The sequence below is a fragment of the Mustelus asterias genome, chromosome 26 (genome assembly GCF_964213995.1).
Source record: "Mustelus asterias chromosome 26, sMusAst1.hap1.1, whole genome shotgun sequence".
In the NCBI taxonomy this organism is placed as follows: domain Eukaryota; kingdom Metazoa; phylum Chordata; class Chondrichthyes; order Carcharhiniformes; family Triakidae; genus Mustelus; species Mustelus asterias.
Window position 1 is genome coordinate 1,141,491 of NC_135826.1, and position 13,370 is coordinate 1,154,860.

The following is a 13,370-nucleotide window of genomic DNA, read 5'->3' on the forward strand; positions in this document are numbered from 1 at the left end:
GGAAAAAGATACAAAGTCTGAGGTCACGTACCAACCGATTCAAGAACAGGTTCTCCCCTGCTGCTGTCAGACTTTTGAATGGACTTACCTTGCAATAAGTTGATCTTTCTCTACACCCTAGCTTTAATTGTAACACTACATTTTGCACTCTCTCATTTTCTTCTCTATGAATGGTATGCTTTATGTAATATGCAAGAAACAATACTTTTCACTATATGTTAATACATGTGACAAATCAAATCTGTAAAGTCAGTTGCCATACCAGCACACAAGAAGGGACATAGGAGTGTGTATTATGGAGCCACAGTGCTTATTCTCGATGACAACAAAGCAAAGTAAATTTTGACAAACTAAGCATGTTTTGCAGCAGGAGTGAAAACGTAGCAATGCCTTCAACCTGCGAGTGATCTACAGAAAGTATGGTAATTGAGCTGCCTATTTTATTGACATAAAGATCCTCAACTCAGACAGATATAGAATGATGTAGGAGCCAGGAACATATAAGAACAGGAGTATAGACCCTTTAGCCGCTTGTGACAGAGCCTACTAGGGAACAGGCAATTCTGGATTTGGTGATGTGTAATGAGGCAGACTTGATTAGGGAACTTAAGGTGAAGGAACCCTTAAGGAGCAGTGACCACAATATGATAGAATTTACCCTGCAGTTTGAGAGGGAGAAGCTGGAGTCAGATGTAACGGTATTACAATTAAATAAAGCTAACGACAAAGACATGAGGGAGGAGCTGGCCAAAGTTGATTGGAAAGGGAGCCCAGCAGGGAAGACAGTGGAACAGCAATAGCAGAAGTTATTCGGGAGGCACAAAAGAAATTCATCCTGAGGAGGAGGAAACATGCAAAGGGGAGGATGAGGGATCCATGGCTGACGAGGGAAGTCAAGGACAGCATAAAAGCAAAAGAAAAAGCATACAAAGTGGCGAGGATTAGTGGGAAAGCAGAAGATTGGGAAGCCTTTAAAAGAGGACAACTAAAAAAGCAATAAGAGGGGAGAAGGTGAAATGAGTGTAAGCTAGCTAATAATATAAAAGAAGATGGGAAGAAATTTTTTCGACATATAAAAGGTAAGAGAGAGGCAAAAATTGGACCACTGGAAAATGAGGCTGGGGAAGTAATAATAGGAAACAAAGCAATGGCAGAGGAACAGAATAGTTACTTTGCATCAGTCTTCATGGTGGAAGCCACCAGTGGGATGCCAGAACTCCAGGAGAGGCACAGGTGAGTGGAGTGGCCATCACTAAAGAGAAGGTTCTGGGGAAACTGAAAGGTCTGAAGGTGGATAAATGGCCTGGACCGGATGGACTACACCCCAGGGTTCTAAAAGAGATAGCTGAGGAAATTGTGGAGGCATTGGTGGTGATCTTTCAGGAATCACCGAGACAGGGAGGGTACCAGAGGACTGGAAAGTAGCAAATGTAACACCAGTGTTTAAGAAGGGAGGGAGGCAGCAGACGGGAAATTATAGGCCGGTTAGCCTGACTTCGGTCATTGGCAAGATTTTAGAGACCATTATTAAAGATGAGATCGCAGAGTATTTGGAAGTGCATGATAAAATAGGACTGAGTCAGCACGGCTTTGTCAAGGGGAGGTCATGTCTGATAAATCTGCTAGAGTTCTTTGAGGAGGTAACAAGAAAGTTAGATAAAGGAGAACCAGTGGACATGATTTATTTAGATTTCTAGAAGGCCTTTGACAAGGTGCCTGTTATGGCATTAAATAAGTTAAGTGTTAAAGGTAAGATCCTGGCATGGATAGAGGATTGGCTGACTGGCAGAAAGCAGAGAGTGGGGATAAAGGGGACTTTTTCAGGATGGCAGCTGATGACGAATGGTGTGCCTCGGGTCGGTGCTGGGACCACAACTTTTCACAATATACTTTAACGATTTGGAGGATGGAACTGAAAGCACTGTTGCTAAGTTTGCTGATGATACAAAGATATGTAGAGGGACAGGTAGTATTGAGGAAGCAGGGGGGCTGCAGAAGGACTTGGACAGGTTAGGAGAGTGGGCAAAGAAGTGGCAAATGGATTACAATGTGGAAAAGTGTGAGGTTATGCACTTTGGAAGGAGGAATGGAGGCTTAGACTATTTTCTAAATGGGGAAATGCTTAGGAAATCAGAAACACAAAGGGACCTGGGAGTCCTTGTTCAAGATTCTCTTAAGGTTAACGTGCAGGTTCAGTCGGCAATTAAGAAGGCAAATGCAATGTTAGCATTCAGGTCGAGAGGGCTAGAATACAAGAGCAGGGATGTAGTTCTGAGGCTGTATAAGGCTCTGGTCAGACCCCATTTGGAGTATTGTGAGCAGTTTTGGGCCCCATATCTAAGGAAGGATGTGCTGGCCTTGGAAAGGGTCCAGAGGGGGTTCACAAGAATGATCCCTGGAATGAAGAGCTTGTTGTATGAGAAACGGTTGAAGACTCTGGGTCTGTACTCGTTGGAGTTTAGAAGGATGAGGGGGAATCTTATTGAAACTTACAGGATATTGCGAGGCCTGGATAGAGTGGACATGGAGAGGATGTTTCCACTAGTAGGAAAAACGAGAACCAGAGAGCACAGCTTCAGGCTAAAGGGACGATCCTTTAAAACAGAGATGAGGAGGAATTTCTTCAGCCAGAGGGTGGTGAATCTGTGGAACTTTGCTGCAGAGGCCGTGGAGGCCAGGTCATTGAGTGTCTTTAAGACAGAGATAGATAGGTTGTTGATTAATAAGGGGATCAGGGGTTATGGGGAAAAGGCAGGAGAATGGGGACGAGAAAAATATCAACCATGATTGAATGGCGGAGCAGACTCGATGGACCGAGCGGCCTAATTCTGTTCCTATGTCTTATGAACCCGTTCTGCCATTCAGTGAGATCATGCTGCTCGACCAAGCTCTTTCCACCTGCCTTTGATCTCATATCCCATGACATCCTTGGCTAACAAAAATCTGTTGATCTTGGACTTGAAAGTTCCCTATGAGCCGAAGATTTGGCACAGATCTGATGGGTTGAATGACCTCCTCCATCCTGTAAGAGTCTTTGAATCCTGATGAGTTAATTTTTATTTTTCAGCAGAGGGCGTGAGATGTGGGAGCGAGAAAGCAGACGGGAACGGGAAGGGAGAGAGATGCTGGCGAGGGAACGAGACCGACTGCAAATTGAGAGGATGCGTCTTGAAAGAGAGAGACTTGAGCGAGAGGCACTGGAAAGAGAAAGATTGCTCATAGAAGGGGTAAGGAAAGGACAGATTGTGGTAACACATACGATCTGTCTAAATGGGAAGGTACAAGATTAAGAAAAATGGCATCTACCTGACAGTGCAGAAAATTGCTCAACTGTGATCTGTCAACAAAGTCCAAATTATCACCCTATCCATCTATTTTCAATCATCAGCCAAGTGATGGAAATTGGGTTCTGCTAGTGCCATTCAGTTCCAGACCCTCTCATAGCCTTGGTCCAACATAGACAAAAGAGCTGAATTCCAAAGGTGAAGCGAGTTGGCTGCCCTCAATGTCATGACCGCAGTTGACTGTCCGGCAAAACTGAACTCGATGGAAATCAAAAGGAAAACTCCCCACTGGCTGGCGTTATACCCAACACAAAGGAAGATAGTTGCTGAAGGACTCAGGACGTTATTGTAAGGGTTCTGTAGGGTCGTGTCCGAGGTCCCAACCATCTTCACCTTACTCTCCCGCCATAAGGTCAGAAATGGGGATGCATGCTGTTAATTGCAGTGTCTAGTTGCAACTGAAACAGTCCATGACTGCTTGCAGCAAGACCTGGACAATGTTCAGGCTTTGGCTGACAAGTGACAGGAAGCAATCGCACCACACATGAGCCAGGCCCAACTCCACCATGAAAGAATCATCCATCTCCCCTTGACATTCAACACATTTCCATCACTGACTCCCTTGCCAACAGCAAAATGGGTGTTAGCATTGAAGAGAAGCGTAATTGGAGCAGCCATATGAATATTCTAGGTACAAGAGCAGGTCAGAGCCTGGGCGTTCTACGGTGAGGAACTCTCCTCCTGACTTTCCGGTCTGTCCATCATCTACAAGACACCAGTCAGGAGTGTGATGGAATATCTCCACTTGCTTGGATGAGTGCAACAACATTCAAAAATGTTGTCATCATCTAAGACACTGCTCGAGTGGCATCATTCCACAAACATTCACTTCCTCCACTACCTGAGCATGGTGGCAGCAGAGTTTTTATTCATTCATAGGATGTGGGCATTGCTGGCTGGGCCAGCATTTATTGCTCTTAATTTTTCTTTTTACCCTTTCCTTTCAGGGTTATTTGTGGAATTCTGTTCCCCAGAAAGCAGTGGGGGCTGTCGTTGAATTTATTCAAGGCAGATTTTGACAGATTTTTGATAAACAAGGGAGTCAAGGGTTAAGGGGGGCAGATAGGAAAGTGAAGTTGAGACCATCATTGAATGGGCGGAGCAGGCTCAAAGTGCCAAATGGTCGTCTCCTAAGCCCTATGTTCTTAACCCCTTCATTCCAGTGGGAAGAGTTCCTGTACCACAATTCTCAGCTGTAGTTTTCCATCCCTGGTATCATCCTGGTGAATGAGTACTGTGTGGTCTGTGGATTTGCTGACCTTTCTATGACGGAATGCCCAAAACACGGTACTAATGATTCATCCTAACCTCTTAATATTCTTCCCTGGCTCTCCACTAACATGGAAAGTTTTGATTGCTCTTACATTTTCATGAGAATAAGGTCCTTGTCGGTAATGATGTTTTTCTGCAGCCCTGGGCACTTTAGAAGGGAATTATACTAATGTCACAAAATAGAATCATGGTTCGCTAACAAGCGAGAGAAACAAGATCACCTCTGCACCATTCACTCATGTAAGGCTTAAGTTGACATTGAAATGTAAGTAATGGAGAAAGAAATCATTGAGCCATGATGATAGAGAGAAAAAAGGGGAAGATGGTGCAAAACAGGTTTTTTGAGAGAATTAGAATGGAAAATAAGTTGCATTGAAAAGGTTGCAAATGTATTTTTGCCCATCAGTTGTGGCATTTGACTAGTAATATAAAATACAGAAGAAATAGAATAGTAGGGCTCACTTATTGCTAGAAATAACATGTTTGTACATAGGAACCAGTTCTCTGAAAACAAGTTCAAGTCTTGTCTTTTTTGAATTACCTGGGAGCTCGTGGATGATTCCACATTGTTTTCTCCATAGCAATGCCATGGCCAATCAGAATCAGCTTGCCAACCAATCAGCACCCTTTTTCTCCTGCAGTATAAATTGTAGTTTACATTTGAAATTTGGCAATCTTGCGTTTGTCCTGATAAGTGCAGGATGACAAGCTTCGACAATGTGTCTCTCTCTTCAGCAATATTCATAGTCAACGCTGTTAATAAAGATTGATTACTTGGACAAGGATCTGAGTGGCACCAGATGCCTGTGGAACTGCCATAAAACATGAGCCTGCACCATCAGTAAATGAATGGGAAGAAACAAAGGCTGGGTGAATATTGAATACGAATATTAACATGTGGTAACTTAGTGGTATGTTTAAAGATCCACACAGGGCTCATTTTGAAATGGTTTGGGCAGGCACAAATACTGAGCCAGTAACAAAAATCCCCACTAATCTTACTGCAAATGATATGATTCACATACAGGTTAGCTTTAAGGAGGTACTTTGAAGCATTTGTTCGTTTACACTACTGCTATGTCCCTTCCCCCACAGGAGAGGAGGCGAGAGCAGGAGCGAATATGTCGAGAGAAGGAAGAGCTATTCCGTGAAATGCGCTATGAACAAACCCTGAAAAGGCGTTATGATGATAGGTAAGCACAGTTTCAGTTTGCTTTTAAGATAATTGGAAGATGGGAAAATCCCCATCTCTGATAGATATCGCAACAAATAAACTATGTTGCATCATATGGGCCAATCAAAACAAGGTTTGATTCCTGGTCACCAGATGATTTTTGCCAAGCATCAGTGGAGCCACTGTAATAACGTAAATATTCCAGGTTCAGAAGAGGAAAAGTTTTGATTTCCTCTATTGATCTCAGCTTATTGAGAATGTGACTGCACTTGGTTGGATTGAAGACTACCAAGATGAGCCAAATGTTATCCAATCATGAAATCACATCTAATGTTGGACACTGATTTGAGTTTTGCAAGCACAGGCTAGTTGGGTATGCTCTGTACCTATATGCCTGCATTTCTGTGTTCAGGAGAGTCAATTAATTTATGGCATGGTTGGCACAGTGGTTAGCATTGCTTCCTCATTGTCAGGGACCTGGGTTCGATTCTCGGCTTGGGTCACTCTGGAGTTTGCACGTTCTCCCCATATCTCCGTGAGTTTCCTCCGGGTGTTCCGGTTTCCTCCCACATTCCAAAAGACGCGCTGGTTAAGTGCATTGGCCATGCTAAATCCTCCCTCAGTGTATTCGAACAGGCACCGGAGTGTGGCGATTAGGGGATTTCATAGAAATAGAATCATAGAAACCCTACAGTACAGAAAGAGGCCATTCGGCCCATCGAGTCTGCACCGACCACAATCCCACCCAGGCCCTATCCCCATATCCCTACATATTTTACCCGCTAATCCCTCTAATCTACGCATCCCAGGGCACTAAGGGGCAATTTTAGCATGGCCAATCAACCTAACCCGCACATCTTTGGACTGTGGGAGGAAACCGGAGGAAACCCACGCTGTTTCATTGCTGTTTTAATGTAAGCCTACTTGTGACTAATAAATATTCATGTAATACCTTTGAGTACATTGTTTAAACCATGATTGATAATTCCTTCTGGAGTTTATGAACATATTTACCAATTTGAGTAAAATTATGGCTGATCTGATTGTGGCATTAACTCCTTATTTTGCATACCCTCAATAACCTTTGATTTCCTTAGTCAAGAATCATATCTACCTCTCTCTTAAAAATATTCCATAGCTCTCTGAGAAAGAGAGTTCCAAAGAAGCTCAGCCTTTGGGAGAAAATAAAGTTTTAAATCTCCATATTTCTAAGCTTTGTCTGCTAATACTAACCTTTCCCACAAGGGGAAGCATATTTTCAGCACCCACTCTATCAAATGCCCTCGGGATCTTGTATGTTTCAATAAGATCACCTCTCATTCTTCTAAACTCCAGTGGTTACAGGGCCAACCTTTCCTCATAAGATAAACCCTCTCGTCCCAGGAATCAGTCAAGTGATGCTCTGCAAGCTGCTTCTACTGCATTTATATCCTTCCTTGAATTCGGAGACCAACATTTTGTGATTGATGTACCAATGGACTCAGATACCTCTGCACCTCCGAGTTCTGCAACCTCTCTCTATTTAAATTGTTGAAGCTCCATTTAAACTTCTGTTTCCCTGATTGCTACTCCTTCTTAATCTGAGTATTCCCTATTTTCAGCAAGCTTCCTATATGATTTTAATGCTATGTTGTCTTGTTCCTTTTACCCTGCCAAACTAGTTTTAATCCTTCCTTCTGTTTTATCTACCCCCTCAGGATTTTGGTTCCAATGCAGTTTAGCCCCTCAGTCCCAGAACTCACCTTCATGCCCCAAACAGCTAAATTCATGCCTCTATCTACATGTTCATCTGTCTATAATTTCTAGCATGTGATATGATAGTAACCTGCAGATTGTATTTCTAAGGGTCTCTCTAAATTAGTATGTAGTCCCTGAAAATCTAATTGTAGGAGACTTCTACTCATTCCATGCTATTGGTTCCTACATGTAGCATCATTGGTTGCTACCTCTTACATGCCAGAAGTCTGCCTATCTACTGCACAATGTTTTTATTATTCCGAGTTTGTGGGCATTACTGCTAAGGTCAGCATTTATTGCCTAACTCTAATTGCCTTTGAGAATTTGGTGAATTCAACTGAGTGGTTTGTTTGCCATTTCAGAGGGCAGTTAAGAGTTAACCACATTCCTATGGGTCTGAAGTCACATATAGACCAGACCATGCAACAATGGAAGATTTCCTTCCTTAAAGAACATCAGTGAACCAGATGACTTTATGCAATAATTGGTAGTTTTGCAGTCATTATCAGTGCTAGTTTTTTATATTCCAGGTTTGTTAATTTTATTAGATTTAAATTCCCCAGCTGTCATGGTGGGTTTTGCACCCATATCTCTGGATCAATAGTCTAGGCTCATGGATTACTAGTCTAACATAAGCAGTATGCTGCTGTGCACTTCATTTTGGCAGATGGTGACAACAGAGGCTCATAGGCACAGCTGCAGACGGCCAAGCTAGTCGTGTACCATGTAAACCTCCCTTGTATTTGACAGAATGAGGTGTGGCTGGATCAGAAGAGACAGTGAAGGTTTAGCTGGGGACAGGAGCACATTAGGCCATTAATGGAGATAGAAATAGTGAACAACTGAGTTGTATGGCTCCTTATTTGGCCATACTTGCTGCAGATCTGATGGAAAAATGTTTGCATTTCTTCACACTAATCTTTTTTCACCTTGATGTCCACAAAAAAGTTACCTTTTGTGTTTTTTGGGCCCCAGCAATAAATAAGAGATCTAACAAATGGAAAATGTTCCTGGTTAGTCTCCAGTGGCAGAAAGAGCAAACTATTTCAGCAGACCCAATACGAGTCTCTATTTCTGAAGCATATTAGAGACGTGTACTGATTGAATAGGAACAAAGCACTATTTCTGATTGGTAATTGCTGTTGTTCAGTATTGAGTACTGAGGTTCTGACCTAAGTATGCACCTTGTAGATTTTACCGTTTATTGAGAGATTATTATTGTCCGTTTAGCCCTTTGAACCGAGATTGGAACACTGATCGCAGCCGGAAGATGGATGGATTTCATGATCGTTCCTGGCAAGGAAGCATGGATAGTGGAATGATGTCACGGGATCATTGGCATGGTAAAAACTTGACAAATTGTGTTCCTGAATAATGTGAAGACAGCGTTTTTACTACTTACATTCACTCAAAGGCAACATCTATAGCTTAGTAACTCGTAAAAGAAGCCATCGTTTCCACTTCAGTGGTTAAATGGGAAAGTGATCCGAGTGCACTCAAAATGGAGGATTTGAGTTGATTGTTCGCACTAGTCAGTGAACTGATTAACAGTGCGCCAAAATTTAAGGCCATCCTCAAAAGAATGAAGGGGGGCATTTGGAAACTTTTCAGTGCTGGTAGGTATGTTCCCGGTCCTCAGCTGTGGTGGCTGTGCCCTATAGTTATTGAGGCTTAGGTTTGTGTAAAGGACCTGGATGATGGGCGAGGGAGCATAGAATCCCAGCACATTAGAAGGCCATTTGGCCCATCGTGTTCATATTTGATCTCCTAAGGAGCAATTCATGTAGTGCCACTGCCCTGCCTTGTCCCCAACACATTTCTCATTTTCAAATCATTAGAAAATGTAGAAAAATTTACAACGTCAAGAGGCCACTCTGTCCCTCGTGCCTGCACCAGCCGAAAAATGAGCCACCCAGCCCAATCCCATTTTCCAACATTGGCCTGTAGCCCTGGATGTTGCGCAAATTCAGGTGCACATCCAGACATCAAATGAGTTGAGGGTTTCTACCTCTATTACTGTACTACTACAATATAGCAACCCTGCATTGAGGCCTTCCAGAGATGACAGTACCCTTTTTGAGTTCTGATTTAAATTACTGATTTTAATTTGATTTCAAATCAAGAGGGATAAATAGTCAGTTTTTAAAAAAAACTATCTAGTATAGGAGTCTAGAGTATTTAGCTATTAATATTTATAGTGGAAATCTAGCACCAGGGATTGTATAGCCAATTATAACCTAAATTTTTAAGTGTTTTATTTGTAAATAAATTAATTAGTGGTATAAATGTCAGTTAGCGGGATAGGTGCTTCATCTGTGAGATGTGGGAGATCCATGAGGCTTCAAGCATTCTGGACAACTACACCTCCAGGAAGTGCACCCAATTGCAGCTCCTCACAGACCGCATCGATCGGTTGGAGCAGCAGTTCAATGCACTTAGGAGCATGCAGGTGGCGGAAAATGTCCAAGTTGCAGGTAGATAGATGGGTGACCGCTAGAAAGGGCAGGCAGTCAGTGCAGGAATTCCCTGCGGCTATCCCCCTCTCTAACAAGTGTCCCACTTTGGATACTGTCCGGAAAACAGCAGCAGCCAGGGCAGTGGCATCATGACTGTTGTTCAGCAGGGAGGGTCAAGGGGCAGAAGAGCGATAGTTATAGGGGACTCTATAGTTGGGTGGAGACAGGCGTTTCTGTGGCCAGATAAGAGTCTCCAGGATGATATGTTGTCTCCCTGATGCCAGGGCCAAGGATGTCTCTGAACTGGGAGGGCAATCAGCCAGAGGTTGTGGTACACATTGGTATTAACGACATAGGCAGGAAGAGTGGCAAGGTCCTGCAATGGGAGTTAGGTAGTAAGTTTAAAATAAAAGGACCTTGAGGGTTGTAATCTCAGGATTACTTTGTGTCACATGTCAGTGAGGCTAGGAATAGGAAGATCGTGCAACTAAACACGTGCCTAAAGAGCTGGTGTAGGAAGGATGGGTTCAAATATCTTGATCATTAGAATCTCCTCCGGGGACAGGTGGGACCTGTACAAGAAGGACAGGTTACACCTAAACTGAAGGGGCACCAAATCCTGGCAGGTAGGTTTGCTTGAGTCACTTGGGATGGTTTAAGCTAGTAATGATGTGGAGATGCTGGCGTTGGACTGGGGTAAGCACAGTAAGAAGTCTCACGACACCAGGTTAAAGTCCAACAGGTTTATTTGGTAGCAAATACCATAAGCTTTCGGAGCACAGCTCCTTTGTCAGATGGAGTGGATATCTGTTCTCAAACAGTGTTTGTACAAGGAGTAGTTGTTGAACACAGCAGGACTAGTGGTCTGAAATGCATTTGTTTCAACGCAAGGAGTATAACAGGTAAGACAGATGAACTTACCGAGCTTGGATTAGTACTTGGAACAATTATTACAGAGATTTGATTGAAAGAGGGACAGGATTGGCAGCTAAACATTCCAGGATTGTTGGAATCTTGCTTCAGGCAGGTTAGAAGGGGCTGTAAAAGGAGTGGGGTAGTTGTATAATTAGTTAAAGAGAATATCACAGCTGTACTGAGGGAGGGCACCTCGGAGGATTAGGCAGCGAGACAATATGGGTGGAGCTCAGGAACAGGAAGGGTGCAGTTACAATGTTGGGGGTTTATTACAGGCCTCCCAACCGCCAGTGGGAGATAGAGGAGCAGGTATGCAGACAGATTTTGAAAGATGCAAAAGCAACAGGGTTGTTATGGTGGGTGATTTTAATTTTCCCTATATTGACTGGGTCTCACTTACTGCTAGGGGCTTAGATGGGGCAGAATTTGTAAGGAGCGTCCAGGAGGATTTTTTGAATGTGGATTACAGGGTCAAAGGTAGGGTTCTGAAGACTGTGGAGGAACAGAGAGACCTTGGGGTCCATATCCACAGATCTCTAAAGGTTGCCACTCAAGTGGATAGAGCTGTGAAGAAGGCCTATAGTGTGTTAGCTTTTATTAACAGGGGGTTGGAGTTTAAGAGCCGTGGGGTTATGCTGCAACTGTGCAGGACCTTGGTGAGACCACATTTGGAATATTGTGTGCAGTTTTGGTCACCTCGCTATAAGAAGGATGTGGAAGCGCTGGAAAGAGTGCAGAGGAGATTTACCAGGATGCTGCCTGGTTTGGAGGGTAGGTCTTATGAGAAAAGGTTGAGGCAGCTAGGGCTGTTCTCTCTGGAGCGGAGGAGGTTGAAGGGAGACTTAATAGAGGTTTATAAAATGATGAAGGGGATAGATAGAGTGAACGTTCAAAGACTATTTCCTCGGGTGGATGGAGCTATTACAAGGGGGCATAACTATAGGGTTCATGGTGGGAGATATAGGAAGGATATCAGAGGTGGGTTCTTTACGCAGAGAGTGGTTGGGGTGTGGAATGGACTGCCTGCAGTGATAGTGGAGTCAGACACTTTAGGAACATTTAAGCGGCTATTGGATAGGCACATGGAGCACACCAGGATGATAGGGAGTGGGATAGCTTGACCTTGGTTTCAGATAAAGCTCGGCACAACATCGTGGGCCGAAGGGCCTGTTCTGTGCTGTACTGTTCTATGTTCTATAATTCCGTAAATTTCAAGGTGCTTGTGGATAAGGAAAGAGTGGTCCTCAGGTGAAGGTGTTAAATTGGGGGAAGACTAACTCCAATATTAGGCAGGATCTGGAGAGTGTAGATTGGGGGAGACTGTTTGAGGGTAAATCAACATCGGACATGTGGGAGTCTTTCAAATGTCATTTGATTGCTATTCAGGACCGGCATGTACCTGTGAGAATGAAGGATAAGTGTGGCAAGTATCAAGTGAACTAGGGATATTATGAGCCTTGTCAAAAAGAAAAAGGAAGTATTTGTAAGGCCTAAAAGGCTTAGGACAAATGAAGCCCTTGAAGAACACAAAGGAAGTAGAAAGGAACTAAGGAGGGCTAAAAGGGGTCATGAAAAGTCCTTGGCAAATAGGATTAAGGAAAGTCCTAAGGCATTTTATACATATGTAAAGAGCAAAATGGTAGCCAGAGAAAGGATTGGTCCACTCAAGGATAGTGGAGGAAATCTATACATGGAACCAGAGGAAATGGGCGAGATACTAAATAAATACTTTGCCTCAGTATTCACCAAAGAGAAGGACTTGGTGGATGAGGAGCCTAGGGTAGAGTGTGTAGATATTCTGGGTCATGTCAATATCAAAAAGGAGATGGTGTTGGATGTCTTGGACATTAAAGTAGATAAGTCCCCAGGGCCTGATGGGATCTACCCCAGAATACTGAGGGAGGCAAAGGAGGAAATTGCTGGGGCCTTGACAGAAATCTTTGTATCCACATTGGCTACAGGTAAAGTTCCAGAGAACTGGAGAATAGCCAATGTTGTTCCATTGTTTAAGGAGGGCAGCAGGGATAATCCAGGAAATTACAGGCTGGTGAGCCTTACGTCAGTGGTAGGGAAATTATTGGAAAAGGTTTTTAGGGACAGGATTTACTAACATTTGGAAACAAATGGACTTATTAGTGATAGACAGCATGGTTTTGTGAAGGGGAGGTCATGTCTCGCTAACTTGATTGAGTTTTTCGAGGAAGTGACGAAGAGAATAGATGAGGGAAAGGCAGTGGATGTTGTATACATGGACTTCAGTAAAGCCTTTGACAAGGTACCTCATGGTAAACTGGCATGAAAGATGAAGTCACATGGGTCAGAGGAAAGCTGGCAAGATGGCTTGGGCATAGAAGACAGGGTAGCAGTAGAGGGGTGCTTTTCTGAATAGAAGGCTGTGACTAGTGGCGGTCCACAAGGATCAGTTCTGGGACCTTTGTTGTTCGTTGTATATATAAATGATTTGGAGGAAAA

At 43.4% G+C, this 13,370-nt stretch overlaps 1 protein-coding gene across 3 annotated transcripts in view; it reads left to right on the forward strand.

The window, feature by feature from the left end:
- LOC144479405 (scaffold attachment factor B1-like) overlaps window positions 1-13,370 on the forward strand; it is a 96,554-nt gene that overhangs the window by 71,971 nt on the left and 11,213 nt on the right. For 2 of the 3 annotated variants that reach the window (XM_078198035.1, XM_078198038.1), the window contains 3 exons: window positions 3,068-3,227; window positions 5,712-5,809; window positions 8,758-8,870. In XM_078198035.1, coding sequence (XP_078054161.1) covers window positions 3,068-3,227; window positions 5,712-5,809; window positions 8,758-8,870 — 371 coding nt within the window. The remainder of the gene's footprint in view (window positions 1-3,067; window positions 3,228-5,711; window positions 5,810-8,757; window positions 8,871-13,370) is intronic. The other variant, XM_078198037.1, reaches the window with a different exon arrangement.